The 21,827-nt window shown below is 45.4% G+C and overlaps 1 protein-coding gene across 2 annotated transcripts in view; it reads right to left on the minus strand.

Annotated features, from left to right (window-relative positions):
• The window catches only part of RFTN1 (raftlin, lipid raft linker 1), a 186,575-nt gene extending 165,682 nt beyond the window's left edge, over positions 1-20,893 (minus strand). The window contains exons 1-2 of one of the 2 annotated variants that reach the window (XM_016140221.2): positions 20,583-20,893; positions 3,783-3,935 (exon numbers count right to left, since the gene is read on the minus strand). In XM_016140221.2, the coding sequence (XP_015995707.2) occupies positions 3,783-3,927 (145 nt within the window). In that variant the 5' untranslated portion in view covers positions 3,928-3,935; positions 20,583-20,893. Of the gene's footprint in view, positions 1-3,782; positions 3,936-20,046; positions 20,303-20,582 lie in introns of those variants that run through there. The other variant, XM_016140222.2, reaches the window with a different exon arrangement.
• Between the last annotated feature and the right edge of the window lie 934 nt (positions 20,894-21,827).

Here is a 21,827-nt window from a genome sequence, read left to right on the forward strand (position 1 = left end):
TAAAAACAGTGACACAAAGAGCAACAGACAGCAGATTAAAAAAGGAGAGATTACGAAGGTGCATGAGTAAACTTTTGGGGTGATGGAAATATTCTACCTCTTGACTAGATGATGGTTTCATGGGGCTTGAACACTTTAAATACCTGCAGTCGAGTGAACTTAAATTATACTTCCGCAAAGTTAAACAGTTGGGGGGAATGCAATAAGAAATAAAATGCCCATCACAGGACTTGGCACATAGTAGGCCCTCAACCAATACTGGCTCCGTCCTGGAGCAATGATGAATAACCCCATTAGAACTTCTGGAAAAGAACTTGAGAGGCTGCCAGGGAACGAATCAGCATGTGTAACATCTACTTTGAAGGAGAACCTTTACTTTGTACCTGACACTATACTCAGCTAGAAAGCATGAACGAGAAAGAACAGAAAGATGAGCAAGGCTTGGCCTGTGTCCTCAAGGAAACACAAATAAGTAAAATACATGTAATAAAAGTGTCATAGGATGGTACTGACAAACTACAGTGTGCAGAAAGGATTATTCCAAGCAGGAACACTAACAGGTAGGTGGGATTCTGGCAAACAGTGAGGGGTATGGCAAGCCCTGTGTGGAGGAGTGGCCTGTGCTAAAGGAGACTGGAGAGGGAGGGTCCTAGGGGGAAGACGGTAAGGCCAAGGGCCAAGGCACGCCATCCTCCAGGGCAGCGGTCCCCAATCTTTTTGGCGCCAGGGACTGGTGCTCCTATGAGAATCTAATGTCTGATGATCTGAGGTGGAGCTGAGGTGGTGATGCCAGCAGTGGGGAGTGGCTGCAAATACAGATAAAGCTTTGCTCGTTTGCCTGCCACTCACTTCCTGCTGTATGGCCCGGTTCCTAGGTACAGGTTCTCAGTCCAGGGGTCGGGGACCCCTGCTCCAGGAGACTAGTTGGGGGAGGGTCCATAAAGAGCAAGGCCACGCTGAGCAAAGCCCTGAGCACTCACTGGAACCTCTATTTCATTCATCCAGGGGAACTAGACCAAGGGCTTGGTATGATCAGATTTGTGCTTTATACAAACAGGCTCTATCTAGAGGGCAATTAAGCAATTTATCAAGAGTCCTGACGTTTGTGTCTTTTAACTCAGTAATTCCTAAAGAAACGATCAGAAATGTGCACAAAGATTTATGTCCAGCATTGCTTATCATAACATTATTTATAATAGCCCAAAGCCTGAAATAACTTAAATGTCCAATAAAAGGGAACTTCTAAATAAATTATGGTATGCTGAGTGATTGAATCATGTACAGCTATTAAATCATATTTTTGGAACATAAAGAATGACAGAGGGCATGCCTCACTATACAATATTTAGTTGAAAGAAAGCAGGATCCAAAAATATACATTGAGTATTCATTCAACAAATATTTATTGATTAACTACCATGTGCCAGACACTGTTTTAAGTACTGAGACACAGCAGAGGATAAAGCAGATATAATCTCTGTACTCATTAGAAGGGCTTCTACCTTCTAATGAAGGAAAGCAGGCAATAAATAAGGAAACAAACAAAGCAAAATACATAGCATGTAAGATGGTAAGAAGTGCTACAGAGAAAATCAGGAGAGGGAAGGGATAGGGAGTTGGGGGTAGGTAGAAATTTTAAGTCAGTGGTCAGGAAAGGTTCCACAGAGAAGGTGGTTAAGACCTAGCAAAGGGTATATCTGGGAGGGCTTCCAGGCAGAGGGAACAGGCGGTGCAAAAGCCCTGAGGAGGCCTTGGAACCTTGAGAAACAGCAGGTTTGCAGTGGCAGAACGCACAGGACAAACAACAGGAGAGCAGTGCCACTTCGGATGAGGGGAGCCACAGCAGGGCTTTGAGCAGAGGGGTGACATGATCTGTAAGGTGACAAAGGCAGAAGCTAGGAGAAACGGTTGGGGGTTTTCCAGTGTTTTTCTGACATTTCATAATGGGCATATGTTTGTTTTATAATGAGAGAATAAAGGATAATTCAATTAAAGAAAACACAATGCAGAGAACAGTACGAGTGCTATGACTGAAGCACAAGGAGCCAGAGAAATAAATAAGAAGTTTAGAGAAGTAATTCAGACGAAGAGTGATAAAGCAGTTGGAAGACAGAAGAGGTTAAGCAAAAATTACTCTTCTTAATAAAAGAAGAAATATAACCACATTGCAAAATACATGATCTCAGCACCTTGACAATCAAATTTTAACATCTTGGTATATTTCCTTCCAAGCTTTCTTCCTGTACATGCTTTTGTTTCTCCCCTTAATTGTTCTATAATGCCTAGAACATTGTGGGCACTCAAATATTCATTAAAAAAATAATGAATGACCAAATGCTTCAAATAACTTTGTGTTTGGATTTGTTCATCTTACTTTAGCTCTATTATAAGCATTTTCAGAAGTAGTTTTAACAGACTTGGGTGAGGGAATGGAAATTGTGGGTGGGGAGAAGGCTTGGTCACAGAGGACTAAGGTGTCAGTCCGTCTAAGAGGATGGTGGTGATAGTACTGACGAGGGTGCCAGCAGGAAGCAATCTGATGAGGAAGCTGCTGGGTTTCATTTTGGGGTACACAGAAGGTCCCTGCAGAGACGCCCAGCTGTCTCAGGGCTCAGGAAGCAGGTGGAGCCTCACCACAGAGGAAGCCAAAGCAGAATTAGTCAAGAAGGAGGAGTGGTAGCAATATTAGCAGCCCTACTTCGTGCCTGTCATTGTGCTAAGTCCTCATACACCTTCCCTCTTCTAGTCATCATGGCTGCCCTGTGAGGCGGGTGTTCATGTGCGCATCTGGTAGATGAGGATGCTACTGGCCTAGCGATGTGCCCAGCTACTCCACAGCAGAGCCAGGACTCACACCTATGAACATGAGGATTCGTCCCTCTCATTCTCTTTTCTGTTAATAGAAGCTTAAAATATACTCAGAAGCTCAGGGAGAACATGTCTTAAGATGCTTTAGTTTTGTAGTGCCTGGTTTTTTGCTCCCAACTTCCAGAGACCAACCCCTCCTGCCCAGCAAAAAAAAAAGGGGGGGGGGAGAAAGAATATTTCCTTCCTCTTCTGAAATATATTTTACATGTTTTCTGACCTAAAATTACAGCCTGTTGAGTGTCTCGTTTTTTAATTTGTAGGCGTCTTCTCTCCTACTAGGTAAGGAGCCCCAGAAAACCACTTCCCCACAGCAATAGTCCCACAGTCTCCACACTGTCAGTGCTCAGCAAACGCTCTGTGATGAAAACACTGACCTTCACCTGCCTGTCACTCCAGTGCCAGTGGGACGCTGGTGGTGGTAGGTGACCTGAACACCCTCTGGCTCAGGTGAGGCAAAGCCAAGGCCAGATGGACAAGCACTCTTGAAAGATGGTGGAACAATGGCCAGATGAATTTGGTTGGACAGGCAGACAGATACGAGGAGATAAGGCAATTTCCCTATTCCACAGGGCTTGCTAGGAAACAGGGTGTGCAAGCCAGTTGGCTCATAGGCCAAATTCAGCCCACCCATGTGTAGTATATGGCTCATATATGTTTCTAACTTATTATGATTTTCATTAGTTACTATCTTTTAAAATGTGAAAGAAAGATTTCACATAAAAATCTGGATTTATACAAGCAGTCCCCTTTGGACAGGCCCACCCACTCCACCTACCTCCCCAGTATGTCCTTGTCAGGTCCCACCGGCACTGACTGGGGCAACCTTGGCTGAAGGCCCTGCCCAGGACAGGGCTGTAGTGCCAGGCTGGGTCCGAGCTCACCTGTCACCAGGAACACCGGGCACCAGTACTCACCAGCACTCAGGGTAGTGAAGTCCAGGAAGCGGTATTCATAAGACACATCTATCTTGGTTTCGACCTGAGGCCTCTTCAAAGTCGAATAGATATTTCCAGGCCGTTTGTCATCGCGTTTCTCTAACTTGTTCAATCTACAACCCATCTCAGCAGCTGTCAGTAAAAGGGGGGAAAAAGGAGGGCGGTGATTTGTTTTTTCTGTGAGATATTGCTTTTAAACACCATACTATAAAAGACTCCATAATTTCCCTGAAGAATATATAAGGGATTTCAGCCTTTATGGAATCTAGAGTATAATTTAATATATGACCTAAACACCAGAGGAACTGTGCTTAGTACCCAGGCTGACTTCTCTTTCTGTTAAGATATCATTACCAGATATCCTGTGATTCTGAAATAACACCAAAAGCATATGTCCTCTATATCTTTTCTCCCTTATCTGAGGAAGATAATACCCCAGAGTGCCTCAGTTCTACTATGATCTGTATATATGATTAAAAAATGGAATCCAAAAAGCAATACAGTGTATTATGGTGTCAAGCCCATCTAAAAAAAATAAAAGAGAGAGATGTGTCACCTTCGCCGTGCTTGCTGAGAGAGAATATTAAGTTGTTGTTTCAATTTCCCAAAGTCCTTTCTACCCTCAACAGTGATTACTTAGAAGAGAATTCATATTCATAAAACATCTCTAAAAGTAGATGGCGGTATTTTTATGGGCCTCGTCTAAAAGTCCCCCTTTCTTCTTTTTTTAGACCAAACCACAGGAATAATAGTATGCTTCTACGCATTCGGAGAGTCATTTCAGACCAAAATGAAAACTCGCTGAACACTAATAGCAGGGCCAGAGAAATTGGAAGCAGAAATCCACGTGTATTAGAGCAAAGAATTGTAGCTATGGTTTGAAAAGAAAATGGAGAGATGTTAAAATAATGTGCATATAAGGGTGGCTGAGCTTCCAGTCTTCCAGGGGATTAAAAACAATGAAGGAAGGTGCTTTGTTTATTTCGGCAGAACGACAGTCATGAAATGACTTTCTATCCCCTCCCCAGACTTCAGTGGAAGATATTTTCCTTTTGTGCACTGAGCATGACCAATACTTCCCCCATCTCTGGGATACCGGTGCTGCCATCAGAATATATTTCACAAAAATATTAACTGGCCAAGAATATCACAAACAGAAACGTGGTGACCGCTTCCTTTTAGAGATAAGAATTTCCTTTTGCTCAATCCATTCACAAGGTACCCAGCTTTCTAAGGCAATTTGGCAAGCTCCAGAAAAACAAAATAATCCTCCAAAAAGCAATGAGGGTGTGTGGGGGGGTGGGAGGTGTAAAAGTGGGTGGTGTAGCGACAACCGGGCTATACTTTTCAGTAATTAAAAAAAGTCTGGAAGGATGGATGAGAACAGGAAGGCTTACTTATGCCTTAATAAGGGAACATTAGCGTCCAAAGGGCCAGAGCAGACATGATTTATGTGCAATCTGTATGAACTGATTACTTATAAAATACTCTGTAGTTCTGCAGATTTAATAGCTGATTTGTACAGAGGCTGCATATTTAACTGTTAAAAAGCAAGCCGACTGATATCTGCTTGGAAAAAGCAGAAGAAAAGTGGACAGGGAAGCTCCTAAGTATTGGGGACCAGGGAACCCTGGCTAGATGAGCACTGTTACTACTAGAATGGAACTGGAAATAGCCCAGAGGCTTACCAAGTCACTCACTCAGCTACCCCACCTGATAGACTGTTTGGGGATCTCCAAGAAGAAACCACTTCCTCTTATTCTTGCTATCCTGTTAGGTAAGTTCTGGCACTAGAGATTCATTCCTTTGAAATCAGAATCACCCCACCTCAGTATCTCCTTGAAAACCACAAATATCTCCACGAGAAGAGCAAGAAACCAAACTCATGGGAGCCACTAACAACTTTAGTATGATTTAATTTCTTCTGTAGAGGACAGGTTCCCTGGCAGCAGGAAAAAATCAAGGAGAGGGTTACCAGGATGAGTAAGAAAGATTCAGACGAGGTTGGGAGCTAGAGGAAAGGCATACCAAGAAACATTAGAAAAAACTCTCCCAATTTACATCTTTGAGTTTAAGGTTTCGGTCAGACTGTCCGGAACTGGATGTATCTGCCCAAGTTCATCTCAAAGGTCTCTGTGCTTTTCTCAAGACATGATGTGGCTCTAGGGAAATCATCTATGTGATCGTATGCAGAAAAGATAAACAGTGGCAAACAAACAGTAGCAAAACTGTACTATCATTGAATCCTTGGGGTTTCAAACTTTAGAGATTCATTTCTTTGGCGTGTGTTCAACCCTGGTCAAGCAGCTACTCTTAAGGCACAGCTCTCTCTCTCTGGGAGAAGCGATACGTGAAGCTGTTGCTAGCCACGAAAACCTTAGCGTGAATTTGCCGCTTATTCTTTTGCATCAAGGACCCTACTGGCACACTTGCATTCCTCAGTTCTTTCCTTCACTCTACCGACCTCCACCCCTGTCAAAATAGAAAAGACTTTATACCATTCCAAAAATTTCTATTATAGTCCCCACTGTGCTCAAACAAGTCAGAAAAATCTAGCTTAGAAAAGGGAGGGAAAACAAGATATAACAATGCCTTACATTACTGTAGAGTTTTATAAACTTTACAGTTTACTATGCAAGGTTCCCAAACCAAACTCACAATAGAATCTGGCAAGAGGCCTGGGGCAGGGAATGGGCACAGGCTTTTGAGAGAAGTGAGAGGTGAGAGGCAGAGGGAAGAGGGAAGGGAACAGCCTTGTCAGGCAAGATGACACCTAACGTGGTTGCACATTCTCTCACGCAGACAATCAGGCACATCTCCCTCAGGGTCCGAGGTTTCTAGTAGGAGAGTAAGTGGTAAATGTGATAGTTTCTAAATATAACCCCAAAATATTTTGACACTCTTGCCATTGAGGGGTAGAGTCTATGTCACTCCCTCCCCCCGCCCCCAAACCTGGGCTCCATGACTGCTTGACTAAGAGAACATGGTGGAATAACACAGTGCCAGCTCCTGGACCGTGACCTTAAGAAACTGGGAGCATCCACTACCTGACTCTTGGGATGCCCACTCTTGCATTCCAGCCACCATGCTATGAGGAAGCCCAAGCAGCCCCAAAAGGGAGGCACATATGGAAAGGAACCAAGAGCCAGTGCCAACTTGCCAGCCATCTTGCCAGTGAGCCATCTCGGAAGCCTCTGGCTCGGTCAAGCCACCGACCCCACATGGAGCAGAGGAAAGCTATTTCCACCAAGATCTGCCCAAACTGCAGATACTTGAGCAAAAGACACCACTGTTGCTGTCTTAGGCCTCTAAGTTTGGGGGTGATTTGTCACGCAGCAGGTAACTTATACACGAAGTTTGTTCAAAATGACCGTGGCCTGCTGCCTCCTCGCTCAAGCACCAGCTGAGGTTGGCTTGCATTTATGGGCCCTGCTTTGGCCATTCGCCCTTGGAAGGAAATCTGGGTTGTTTCCAGTTTGGGTTTATTATGAATAGAGTGGCTTGTAACACTCACATAGAGGATTTTATGAGGCATAAGTCTTCATTTCTCTAGGGTAATACTTAGGAGTGGGATTGCTGGTATGGTAAGTGCAGCGTTCTGTTAATAAACAACGATTCCCTTTACACACTCAGGGTGGCTAAATGCTGACCCCAGAGGAGGAAGGTGAGACCCTCTGAGAGGCCAATAAATTAGCCCCTCCACCTTCTGTCGACTCTGGGGCATCAGCTCACTGAGTGGAATCACGAGCAACAGTGCTATTCATGGCTATTTCTCCTTTTGTTTTTGTCTGTTTTTGTAAAGGAAACATGCTAAAAATCACCTCTGTGTGTGATATTTTCCCAGTACTTTTCTATGGCCCATCCAACTCCTGGAGCTCTTCCCCTTCAAATTCCTGTAGTTAATTCACGTTGACACCTAATATAAAATCAGGTTACATATTTTATGTGAGTTGATCAGTGAATCAGCAGCTTTGATTATCTGACACTCATTCAGGAGATTTTTTTCTTCTCTTTATATCTTTGTCTTCCTAGAAGACATCCCTACACCCATGCATATGGGTCTCTCTAGCATCAAGGTGCCAAGAAAAAACAATCCAAGAGATCTTAAAAGGTAGAGAAAAGAGAGGAGGTCTTTCTCCATCTTCCTATGGTGAGATAGCAGGAAAAGAGCCAAACATACTCACAGTTCTCTAACAGAAATAGGCTAAAGGTAATTAGGACCTGGATGCTGACTAGGGAGGAAAATAAGGTCATCACTGGGAGGTTCTGAAACCCAAGTACAAGGAGAGGACATTGGACATTGCAAATGACCAAGAAGCCAAGATCCCTCAAATGGTGACATTCTCAAAAATCAATTCTTTCTGAATCAAACCTAGAATGGGGTGTGTCTTTGGTATATGGTGGACCAGCTTCATGCAGAAACTGTCAGCTCCATGAGGAAGGGAACAAACATTCCAAACTCATGCACTCATTCGTTCAACATGCATTTATTAAGCTTGGCTTTGAGTCAGGCCTTCAATCAGAAAATATAAAAATGGGAAGACCAGGCCTTTCTTTTAAGGAGATGGCAGGTGAAAGGAGGAGAAAGACAGTAAACAGATGTACACGGTGCAGTGAGTCTGGCTGCTCTGCAGGTCTGGGCAGAGTGCAGGGCACTCAGGGAAAACTGCTGTGATATAAAACAGGGAGCCACCGCCATAGGCTTGGTTCCAGAAAAAGCTGATCGGCAATGGGACATGATGTCCTGTGTCATTTTAAATGTCAAAATGTTGAAGTTTTTATTTTAAAAGTATTTCTAATTTGTTTCTGAAATGCTTCCCAAGATGACCATAAAACACTGGAAAACCACTTCAAAAAAGATCTCCTCCTTAAAAGATGACTTTTCAGCTAGGGTTTATAAAAAGCTCAGTTTAAAGGTTCATTTTTACTATCAACTAGCATGCATGCATTTAAATAATGGAAGCAATATATGTAGTTATATTTTCAAATACAAATTAGTTTCATTAAGAGTGAGCCCTCACACTTGCCACTAATCTGAGATAGACTGTAAAGCTAATTCTAACAATTGGCAACAGCTCATGACAGGCAGACAGAGACAGGGCAATTATATGCAATGACGCTAGATCAGCTGGCAAACTCGTTTTTTTATTTCCACTTTCATATCCCATATTTGAAGACTGTGTTTATTACATCATTCAGGCATCCTAAGTAAGAAGTGACAATCCAAATTTAAAAGGTTCTACTTGATAAGGACGTCTCTTTCAACCCGGAAACATAAATGAAAACTTCAAAATTCAGTCAACTATTCAAGTGACGTCAAACCTTGATGTCCTACAAACATAATCTAAGACAGAAACCCAAGGATAACAAAAATTTGCCTATCGAAAGTGCTCCTGATCCGATGCCAAGTAAAAGAACAAGCTACGTGAAACAGTATTATGGTACGGTGCCCCGTTCACATATCTGTGTGTACGACTGTATATAAAAATCCACGTTCTTTCCTTAACTGGCAGGACACAGACCACGAGGTTCACAGAACTGTCCTCCGGGTCATGAGATTATGAAGTGACGTTCTCTGTATGGGTTTCTCTATTTTCAAGTTTTCTGTGTTGTGCATACATCATTTTCCTAGTTGAAAACAATAAGGGGTATCACATCCAGCCCTCAATAATCCTGGTATTCACGAGGGGTCCCCTCCCACACTGAGTAGGGCTGACCTGTGCAGCCAGTAGGATACTGGTTGCCACGGCTGGGTTATAGGAGACGGGTGGGATCTACCTTGCTTTCTCTTGGCTCTCTCACTCAGGGCGCAGCCAGCTGCCATATTATGAGGAAGCTTTATTAACCCCATGGAGAAGTCCCCATGGCAGGGAACTGAGGCCTCCACCCAAGAGCCAGTACTAACTCAACGCTCATGTGGAAACAGACCCTTCAGCCCTGAAACAGCCTTCGGCCCAGCTGACATGTTAAACACAACCTTCAGAGAAACTCTGAGTCAGAACCACCCAGCATAGCTGCTTCTGGGTTTCTAACTCACAGAAACCCTGTGAGATAACAAATGTTTATTGTTTTCAGCTGCCAAGTTTGGGAGTCATTTGTTACGAAGCAAAAGATAAGGAATACAAGGGGTATTTACATTATCAAAAGAAAACACTCGCTTACCACCTCGCCCCCACGCCCACCCCCACATCTTAATGGATGTCTGATCCAGGCTACTTTTCTGCTCTCCCACTAGTCTCCATCACAACCACCCATAACTAACAACAGCCCCCTCTCAAGAAAACTTGCTACTCAAAGGGTGGTCCTCCGGGAGCCTGTTAGGAATGCAGAACTTAGGCCTCACTCGGGCCTGCTGAATCAGAACCCACCTTTTAATGGCAAGTGTTCCTTAAAGTCTGAGTCACAGTAAAGTTTGAGAAACTCCGGGCCGTGGCAGTGGTTCTCAACTTTGGTTACACACTGGAATTGCCTAGAGAGCTGCTTTAAAGTCCTGATGCCCAGCCATTTCTGAATGGGGAACAAACATCAGCGTTGGTTGAAGTCCCCCAAGCGATTCTAATTGGCAGCCAGAGTGGAGAAGCAACGCTCTAGTAGCAAACCCCAGTCTTTTCCCATTCCTAACGCGCTCCAATTTCCTAGTATCCAGGTCTTAGGTAGCAGGGCCCAGGATCGTTCTTAAGCCCCTTAACCAGGGCTGACAACCACAGTCTAGAAGAACGTGGTCCTGCTGAACCCCTTGGTTCAACGACAACCCCCCCGACTCCTGAATCTCTCTGTACCTCAGATGCCCCCTTCCCAGACTCACTGTTGTCCTCTCAAACGCAGGCGTGCCCCTGAATTTCTACTCCCAGCCCTCCTGCCTCTCTCTTAAAGTTATTTTTATTACAAACCACTGGAAACATGGATAAAGATAGAAAATGAGACATTTATGTACCCACTATCCGGATTTAACAAAAGCTTACATTTTACATTATTTGCTTCACATTCTTTATTTTTTGGGGGAAAAAAAAAAAAAACATGAGTTTTGGACGCAGACCTCATGTCCTTCCCTTTCTCCCCCATCCTTCTATCCCCACTCTGACTCTTTTACAGTCTACAGAGAACACCCAGGACAAGAGGTGGCAAAGGTCCCGAGACTCTCCCAGTTCATGTCACTCTCCCAGGGTCTCGGCGAAATTTCCACACTACTTCCTGTTAACAGCAATACCGACAGTTCTATTTATTACGTAGATGTCCAAACAACTTAATAATTATGTCTAAACAACTTAGCAGCCTTTTGAAAAAACAGAACACACACTGAAAGAAAATGTTTTTCCTTAAATCTCAAGCTACTATAATTATGCACTAATGGGATGTATGCATCTGTTGGGCACTGCACAACTTCTCAAATCTTAAAATCACATTGGACGCCACCACCCTCATTTCCTGTTACACAATGGTTTTCTTAGCAACCACCCCAAAATCTAGCTTTGCAAAAGACATGATGTCATCGAAAGGAACATGGTACTAATGTTGGTATTGTGAACTCCCACGCTGAGTTAATAATGAGCGTGGTATCAAATATTTCAAGTACCACTGTCTTTCCCTCAAAAATATAAACTATCCCTCGCCCCTTCCTAACTATGGGTTTCCCGTAGTGCCTTGGGGTACTCTGGTACAGAGTTTGGGAACCCTGAATACATGATATTGTTGTATATGCTCACAAAAGTTACATGATTGTACTGTCTCCCCCTCAGCTATCACGTCCCCCCTCATTGGTCTCACATTCCTTGCTGTAGGTGAAAACTCTCCGGTCTCCCTCCCTTCCTGTCTTTTCTCCAAGTCCAGGTGGACATGCCCAAGGATCTGTTTCAACATCTTCACCTGGAACTTTCCTGGCACTTCCAGATGAATATGCTCCAAAAAAGAACTTAACCTTTTGCCCGACAAGCCTGTATTTCCTCCCATATTTCTTGTTTCTGTGAGTAGCACCCCTGCCCTCATAATATCCAGACTCAAAACGCTAGGTATCAGCCTGCTCCTGCTCCCACACAAACAGGCCAGGTTCCAAGCTCTGGCGGATGGTTTCAATTCCGTCACTTCATTCCATGGGCCAGCCTGCCATTTCGGGACTGTCAGATGCCTTCCTCACTCTGGTTTCCCTTGGTTTCTCATCCCTATGATTCTTATCACCAGCTTTCTCCAGGTTAATATTCTGCACCCCACGAGTGGCTCAAAGAGCATAAGTCACATCTGCTGTCAGCTTGGAGTCCCTAGCCTCAACCGCATCTCATCTCCCTCCTTACTAGTCCCATGTCCCCGCTCCCCTTCATGACCCTGGAGTCAGGTCGGACTAAGCCAGGGCTATCTTGTTTACACACTGAGTGCTCTCTAGATACCACGCCTTCACCGCCACTGGACTTTCCACCTGACACTCCTTTCCCTTCCACCTTGACCCTCTGTATTAGGGCTCTCCAGAGGAAGAGAACCAGTAGGACAGGATGTATATATGTGGATGTGTATATAGATCTGTACGGAGAGAAGGCAGGGCAGAATTGTTTTAAGGAACTGGCTCATGTGACTATGGGGGCTGGCAAGGGGGAAATCTGCAGGGCAAGCCAGCAGGCCGCAGACACATGGAAGAGCTGGTGTTGCAGAAGGGAGTCCTAAGGCCGTCTGAAGGTAGAATTCCTTTCTCCTTGGGAGACCTCAGTCTTTTTCCTTAAGTTCTTCAACTGATAGGATGAGGCCCACCCATATTATAAAAGATAATCAACTTTACTCAAAGTCTACTGATTTAAATGTTATCACACCTAAAAAAAAAAAATTCCATTTAAATACTCCATACTGACATTTGACCAAAAACTGGGTACCTTATAACCTAGCCAAGCTGACACATAAAATTAATCATCACACCCTCATTTACTGAATACTTAATATATGCAAGGCGCTGTTCTAAATGTTGGGGATATCAAAGTGAGAAAAGAGAAAAAATAATAAAACCTTGCCCTCCTGGGCCTTACCTTCAGGAGCAGAGAAACAGACAATAAACAAAAATAATAACTTCAACTTTAAAGACATGTCAAATAAAGAAAAATAAGGCAGGGAGGAGGGACAGCAAGTATAGGGGAAGGGGGTACAGTTTTTCTCAACAAGAGTGCTCAGGGAAGGCCTCGCCAAGCAGGTGACGTTAAGCAAAATCCTGAAGGTGACGGGGGGAGTCATAGGATAAGGGGGATGGTGTAGCAGGCAACGTGGTGGCAAGTGCAAACAGACTAGAACATTCCAGGACCTGCCTGGTGAAGCGGCACGGCCACAGGCAGCACATGAAGTATGAAGCACAGGAGGCAGATAGTGTGGGCCGTGCGGTATGGTAAGGACTTGAGCTTTATCTTGAGTAAGATGGAAGTCCCGGGAGGGTTCTGAGCTGAAGGGAGACGTGAACACTCTGGCCATGACTGACCGTGGGAGAGGGGAGACCAGATGATAACCAGCTATGAGCCTCAAATTCTGAATATGCTTTGAAGGCAGGAAATTGGATTTATCGGTGGTTTCGAAATAGGGCATGAGGAAAAGAGGACATCCGAGACACCTCAGGGGTCTGTGTCCGGAGCAACTGGAAGGCTGCAGTGGTCACCTTCTGACACGGGCATGGCTGTGGGAGACACAGCTGAGCCAGGGAAGACAGCAGTTTGTTTTAGATGTGTTAGCTCCATCCAAGGAGAAGTGTGAGGTGCGCCCCTGCATGGACCAGTCCAGAGTTCAAGGGGGAGCTCTGGAGCTTTTGGTAATGAATGCTTCACCTTCCTATGTGACAATAAACTTCTCCAAGGCAGCATTCGTGTCCTCATCCCCCACAGCAACTACCCCAATGCTCTGTCCCAATAAATGCACGATAAATACCTACTTAGTCAACATCCTTCAGGAGTAGGAAAGATACATTATCTGATGAAGGATGAGAAAGGGCCTTGAGAATATTTGCCTGTCACTGTCAAGTTCACCTTCTTAACAGCCAGCACAGGGGTTTGGTGCACAAGTTCTGGAGCCAGATGTCCTGGGTTCAAATCTCCATGTCTCTACCTCGAGGAAGCCACTTAACCTCAGTTTTCACAACTATAAAATGGGTATAACTACAAAATCTACTTGTAGGGTAAGGATTAACTAAGTTCATGTTTAACTGGCCTTAGAAGAACTCAGGCACATAGAAAAAGCAGTATAAATGTTAACCATTATTGATACTATTACTAGTGTTATTCATTACCCATTATAAAGATTTCTTTTAACTTGCCTACACCCATAATCACACCACACTAAAAAGGGTGCTTATAAGGTGTCCCAGAACACTGGGAAAATCCCAAAAGACCTCTCTAAATTAAAAAAAATGTTTAAATAAACAGCTTGATTTCTTGTATTTTATATTAATGAAATTTGGTAATTCACGGTATGGTCACATTCCATTAACCGGAGTCTGTGAATAACCTAATCTCTTCTTATCCAACTTTATGGATAAGGTCTATTATAACAATTTCTCCAAAGCTGAAAAATTTAGGGGCTAGTCTGTAAATCTGAATGGTTCCTCAGAAAATATTTCCTCAGGGTGAAATACAAAGTAGAGAGTTTCAAAACACACACACACACACACACACACACACACACACACACACACACACACACAGTGGAAGCTGATAATCCTCTGCAAAGAATAAGTGCTGACAATCAAGGGGGTCTGTCTGCCTATAAAACGAAAAAGATTAGGTTTCAAAAGCCAAAAAAAAAAAAAAAAAAAGCTATCAATGAGGAGTAGCCGGCTTCCTGGTTGAAAAAGTGTGGAAACATCCAACACCATTTTGTAAAATAGCTAAGGAGTTGGTCAGTACCAAACAAGCTGAGCAAAACATAGCTGATGTTGACTTTCCACCTCTGGCTGGTCCTGGTTCCCCACTGAGACCTGAGGGCTGGTGTGCCCTCTCCTTTGAACCTGATTCTAGGATAGAGTACAGCACAGAAGAGGAGAGAGCATTAGCACCATTCCCACCGTACTGTACAACCAGGACACAGAAGCTGCCAGCCATCTCTAGCACCCCTACACCACAGGGGCAGGCCCAACCAGGAAAATGCCAAACGAAGCCCTCAAGTACCCCAAACGGTGTCTCCTCCATCCGAGTCTTGGCAGGTAGCCATCACGCGTAGTATGTGACCTGATTTTCTAGCTCTTTGGTTCTGGTCCTGCTGACAGCAATTTTTCTTCCTGAATTCAGCCCATGTAGGGAGTAAGCCACACAAATGCATATTTAAAAGCTGAACCAAATTCTTATTTGGAGAGCTAGGAATTAGTAAGGCTCAAGCAGTGGCCATTGCTTGCCTGCTGTACAGATCTTTCCAGAGAAAGCATCTTGCGTGGTAAAATACGCAGTGATAATAATGGGGCCCAGGAGAAAAGGCAAACTCAAATATATGTCAAAAACTGAATTTAAACGAAATCACACACACACAGAGAGAGAGAGAGAGAGAGAGAGAGAGAGAGAGAGAGAGAGAGAGAGAGAGAGAGAGAGAAAGGGAGAGAGAGCGTACGCGCTTTAGAAAGTAAACATTAAAAAGAAAAATCTGGCTAAATTTATCTCTTTGTCAGTAAAAAATAGCCTAAGCCTTAGCCAAGTGTGTTGTCAATTCTTAAACTGAAGGAAAAAAGAGAAATGCTTACTACAGAGGAACGCTATCAAAGAAACGCTCAACGATGTTGAAAATAGTTGATCTTGTTGTCCAATTCAGTAGCCAATAACCACGTTAGAGCACTTGAAAGGTGGCTAGTGAGACTGAGGAACTGAATTTTAACTTTTATTTTATTTCATTCATTTACATTTAAATGTAAATAACCACACGTAGCTAGTGGCTACTGTATGGACAGCTCAGGAACAGACACTCAAACCGAACAGCTGGCAGCGTTTTTCATTTCCTACAATGAAATTACAATCGTAATCAACCAATAATATCTTATATTGTCACCAAAATTAGTAACTCTATACAGGCCCTGGCGGCCCCAAACTCAGCAAGCTTAAAACAAAAAGAAAAAAGACTGAAGAAAGTGACTCCAGTGTGTTGTTTCTTGCGACTCTGTTCTGCCTACTCAGTTCACATTGCTATTATACTATGGCTCTGTGTATCTGGAAATCTGTGCTTGTAGACAGAATCTGCATTTGTGAAACCCAACATCACAGTCTCTCTCCTTAAAGTCTGGGAAACATGAAAATGTGAACTCAGGGCAAGCTACTTAACCTCAGTAAGCTTCAGTTTCCTCGAGGCTAAAGTGCAGATTATAACAGCGCTTGCTTCTGGTAAGGACTGGATTCAGAGAATGCAACAGGTAAAGAAACAAACAGTGCCTACCAAAGAGTAAGCATTTGGCAAGTGCTAGCTATCATTATTACTTTGTTAATAAGAATAGTGAAATATGTAATAAAGAAGAACGATGCCACGACAATGAAAGTTGACACTCAGCAAAGTTTTCCAAGGCCCAGACATTTCGAAGCTGTTTCCCAGGCTATGGTAAAGCGGCTTCTAGGAAAATACATCTTGGGGCCTTGATGTCTCAGCATTCACTTGTCAACCTCCAAGTGGGTACCATGCATCACAAGAACCGACCAAAGTTTATTGTGCTCCTATTCTGTGGCAGGCACTGTACTAGGTTGTGAATGAGAACAGTCCTCAAACACAGTGCAATGTCTCAAGACTCTATATCATCTGCAAAGCTTAGCCCCCACTGAGACACCTTGATAAGATGTAAAAATTTCATCCTGGGATCCCTCTCAGGCAGGGAGACTCAATTCCTGTTTCCTGGATGAGCCAAGCCCAGGTTCAGCTGCTGGCCCACAGAGAGGGACTAAGGTATAAGCAGGACCGGATGGGGATGAGCCCATTTTCTCAGCCAGGACTATAAGCGGGTGTTGACAGGCCATGTTTTCACTGAGAGACCAAATCACTTTAACAGGAAAGCTGTTCTCTGAGCCTTTAAAAAGCCAAATCTCATCTTCCTCACAAAGCAAACAGAGCCCCTTTCAACAGCCAGCTGCCCAAGCTGATGAAATCCAACGGGATTCTCCACCAAGTTCACATCAACCAGACCAATATACCAGAAATCCCCCAGGAGTTTCTAAGCAGAAGTTTAGTGGAATTCAGTGGGGTTGGGGGTGTGGGGGGGGGGGGTTATTTTTCTTTATAAAGAAAGCACTCACTCTCTTCCACAACCAAGCGTACGTTCCCCTATGGAATTCCCTTCTCTGAAGATCTCTAAAAATAAAATATTCGTCTGATTGTCTGCAATAATTTAAGTGTAAACCCATTTACTGGCAGAGTCAGGGACTTCTCACAGCTCCTCCACCTATGAAAACAACATGTTCCAGACTGTCTCAGGTGGTCCCAATTTCTGGGTCCCTCTGGCCCCAGAGAACACTAGTGAAGTCACATTCTTGGGAATAAGAAAATGAGGTTGTAGTATCTGGAATATCATACTCATATTCTTTGCTGCGAGAGTGTAAAATGTTATAAGTATGTTAGAAAAAGGTCTGGCAGTTTCTTATAAGGTTCACATACACCTCTTCTAGCATTTCCATTTCAGCATTTCTAGGCATTTATCCATGAGAAATGAGAACAGAGATCCCTAGAAAGACTCGTACACAAATATTCATAGCAGTTTGTTTCACAATACCCCCCCAAACTTGGAGTAAGTCCTGTGCCCATGAACAAGGGACTATATAAACAAACTGTGGCATAAACATAACCTGGAATACAACTCAGCAATAAAAATAAAGACCAAATGACTGAACATTCAACATGGACGAATCTCTAAAAGATGCTGAGTGAAAGAAGCTTTATCCAATACTGTAAAATCCCACTTACATGAAGTTCAAGAACAGACTAAACTAAGCTACAGTGAGAAACAATCGGAGCAGTGGTTGCCACTGAAAAGGCAGAGGCAGGGACTGACTGGGAGTGGGGATGAAGGAACTTTCTGGGGGTGATGGTGATATTCCCTTTCTTTATAGAGCCTAGGGTTACACAGGTGCATGCATCTGTCAAATCATTATGCAAATGTAACTCTCAAGATCTGTGCATTTCACTATATGCACATAAATTTTACCTTAAGAAAATCATGAACTTATACTGAACTCTAAATAATAAAATGTGTGCTAAAATGTTTACTTTAAATTGCATAAATCGGTAAGTCAGACTGATAGATGGATAGAGGGATGAATAGATGCAGAGATATGTAATAAAGCCAATATAGCAAAATTATAGGCTCGAGTTGTGGGTGTTTGGATGGTCACTGTTTTCCCAACTTTTCTAGATTTTCTAAAATGAGATGAGCAGGGAAAAGAGTTACAGTGCCCCACCACCACCACTACGCCCTTAGCCCACTAGGTTAAAAATTTGGCAAAACATTCATGCTCACCAAGCCATAGGCCCACATCATATCAGTTCAGCTGAAGAGAAAAGATTGCAAGAACACCAGTAGCTTTACAGGAACTCACATCACTCATGCCAAAGATTTTCTGCCTGTTTCCCTACAGACAAAGCAATTATTTGAATGTAAGCCAAAAATTCCTGCTCAAGAGGGAGAAAAAGAACACATTGACTTATATTCCCAATTTGTTCTCTTTCAATTCCTGCAGCAACTCTATTAGTTAACTGCACAACACTCCACTTCCATTTGCCCCATGTCCATGCAGCCAAAAGACAAACAAAGAAAAACCAACCCAACAGCCTGTTATACAAATGCAGCCAGAGGATGACTTCTCAGCTCACAGGCCAGAACCCCCACTGAAGGCAAAAGAGGATGCAGAGCTCCCTCTGAGGTTAAAGTGATTTCACTGAGGTTAGCACACACACGCACCAAGAGCCCCAAACAGCTTGTTGCTTAATCCCTCTGTGGGTTTTGGTGACATCTGGGGTCACTTGAACTTGGTAGGGAATTCAGCTGTTCAGAGGTACAAATTAGGTATCCCGGTGGCTAGGGCCACGTGGGATTAACAGTGAGCCCTACCCACAGGCCCAAAGGTCGCTCACATTACCCCGCCTTCCTTCCTGGCAGGGCCTCACTTATCCTGAGATGACACACGATGGCAGGGGCTGAAAGACGCCTAGCCTGACTGCGCGCCCAGCATCTGAAAACAGCTGTACCAATTACAAGGGACTGTTGCTGGAAACCAGGGCAACCACTCAAATATAGGGATTTGTGCCAGACTTTATTAAAAAATATTTTTTGTTTGTTTTTAAGGGCCCTAACAAACTCACTGACACCACCCAGCGTCCCTGGGGACTACCCACAACCAGAGAGGGCAGCCCAGCGTGTGCGACAGGGAGGCATCAAGGAGCGCGCCTGGGTCTAGCACCTTGTACTCCACGCTGTTCTCACTGCCAAAGACCGCGATACCCTAGGTGAAGGGCAAGAACCCTGGCCCGGGAGGGGAGTGTGTATGCCCGACAATTGGATTTCCTGAAATTATGCCGCCAGCACCCCTGCCTGACCCAGACCCACCCTGACGTCCCTTGAGCCTACAAAAGTGGGTTAGGACGCGAGAAGAAACCTCCTTACTGAAAGGAGATGCCCCTTTTCAGCGCCGGGGACTCCCCGCGCCCCGACTCTCTGAGCCTCCGGTGACTGTGGCGCTTCCTCTGAACGTGCGGCACTTCTGCTCCCACCCATCCAGCACCCTGCGCCGGGAACAAACCCACCTCCCAGGGCGCACGCCGAAGGCGGCCCGAGCTGCTCGCCTCCACCCCACTTCACCCACCCTCACGCCCTCCTGAACCCTCCGCGGCCAGCTCCCGCTTGATCTTTGCGGAAGACCCCTGCAGCGGTGTCCTAGACTCACCTGTAGCCTGGAAGCCTCTCCCCTGCTTCCTTCCTAGGAGCCCCCGAGCCTGCAAAGCCCACGACCCCCAACAGACGGCTCTGGGGTAAATCTCCCCACAGAGAGTCGGAGATGATTTTTTTTTTTTCCCCAAAAAAGTTGGCCCAAGAATGCTGTGTCCCATGGATCCGGCCCCGACCCCATCCAAGCGCCCGCCAGAGGTGCGGGGTGGGGGGCATGAGGGCGGGAGGAGGGGCCCTCTGGCAACCCCGGCGCCTGGAAAACACGCCCCAGCTCCCGCAACCTGCAGGGAGGCGCCATGCGCGGCCCCCTGGGTCCGCCGGGGTCCGGGTCCGTGGGGCGAAATGGAGGGGCCTGCCCACCTACACCCCAAGTCATGCCGCGCTCCCACCTACCGTTCGGAACTAGCTGAGAAGAAGGCGCGGGTGCGGGCTCCCTGAGACAACGTGTTCCGTCCCGGGAGGAAAGTTTGTGCCATGCAGAGGAGGCAGCGCAGGGAGGGCGTGGGCGCCAGTGGGTGGAGGAGGCGGGGCGGGGGACCGGCGGCGAGGCGTGCTCGTGTGTCTGTCCCTCCCGCGATCGGTTCGTCCGTCCCTCCGCGGAACTCGCGGCCGCCGCGCTCCCGCTCGCTGCGCCCTGCGCCCAGCGCGCTCCGGCTCCAGTCCCGACGCGCCCCCGCCGCCGCCGCCGCTGCGCGTCCGCCGGCTACACTTCCTCTTCCTCTGAACTCATGTGCAAAATATGCTGTGCTGCATCTTCGGGGGGAAGCCGCGCGGCCCCTGACAACCGCTGCGGGAGCGGCGGGCCCGCCCCGCACTCCCTCCGCGCTGTCTCCACGCGATCGGCAAGCTGCGTGTAGCACACGCTGCCGCCCAGCCACCAGTGACCCCCAATGCTCCTCTACGCAAAGGTCTGAAGCTCACGCACTCACCCTCTCGCCTTCTAACCAGCGCTGTGTGCGTCAAGAGCGCGCGTGGGGTACTGAGATCCCTCAGATTTTGAGCTCGGATGCTGGAGGGCGACTGCCACCAAGGCGCTGATGGCTAGGTGGGTGGGAGGATCATTACGAGAGGACCATTCCTCCTCCCCATTCCACAGGTAGGCCCATGCCTTGGCGTCTTGGGTGCTGCTTCACTTATTTCTTGGGAGTTAGTGGCCTGAGAGAGTAATAAAGCCACTGTCTCACTGCCACACCCTATTCCACCTACTTAGGGTATCCAGGAGGTTTGAGAAGATCCTGGGAACCATCTTGCCCCGCAACTTTAGACTGCCCAAGAAGAAAAATATATAAATAAAGCACCAGGTCAAGACTGCTTTAGTATAAAAAGTGAAGATGTAAGGCAGTGAGCGCATTATAAAATATTTTCTTCTAGAAACTAAACAAAGCAAAATTACAGTGTAAGGGCTAAGAGCAGGTACCCTAGAGCCAAACAGGGTTGGCCTCCTGGCCTTACTACTTACTACCTGTGTAACTTGGGTGAGTTACTTACCTCGGCTTGTTTCCTCATTTGTCAAATAGCACTTCCTCATGGGTTTTATATGTAAAGTGTTTAGGAAGCACTCTATAACTTAGCTATGGTCATTGTTGTTATTGTTGATACTATTCTAAGGGGACTGGAACAGACAGCTGACATAATCGAATTACCTACATTTTCTGGTTAAGCAAAGAGGGGGTCTTAGGCATTGGAGTTCACGGAGTAGAGGGTTGGATTCGGTCCCAACAGTGTTATAATGAGGTCCTTCTGGTATTAATTACACCTCCCCAGGGGGTAAGGAAGCGGTATTTTGCTTTCAGGAATTCTTGTTACCACAGCTTCTCAGAGATTTTCTTCCTTGTTTTCTTTTTCCATACCCATCCCAATTCTGTTTTCCTTCCCCTTTCCCTCATTGGGGTTTTGTTTTGGTTTTTTGCCCCTTTCCCTTTCTTCCTCCCACTTGCTGGCATCGGTCACCACCACCACCTCCAATCTCCCCCACTCTCTTCCCTGCCTTGGCTTGGCCATGTGGGAGAAAATAATATCAGGTGAAAATGGCCCAAGTTCACATCCAAACAGTAGTGTGTGGGGACAAGTGTCTAGTGGCACCACCAATAGTTTTGAACACTAGTCTATGAGGCCAAAGGGAGAGACCTTTTACATTATTTATCTGCCTGAAGCCTTCAGATGTTGCAAAGCAG

Source organism: Rousettus aegyptiacus, unplaced genomic scaffold (genome assembly GCF_014176215.1).
Source record: "Rousettus aegyptiacus isolate mRouAeg1 unplaced genomic scaffold, mRouAeg1.p scaffold_m13_p_4, whole genome shotgun sequence".
Classification (NCBI taxonomy): Eukaryota; Metazoa; Chordata; class Mammalia; order Chiroptera; family Pteropodidae; genus Rousettus; species Rousettus aegyptiacus.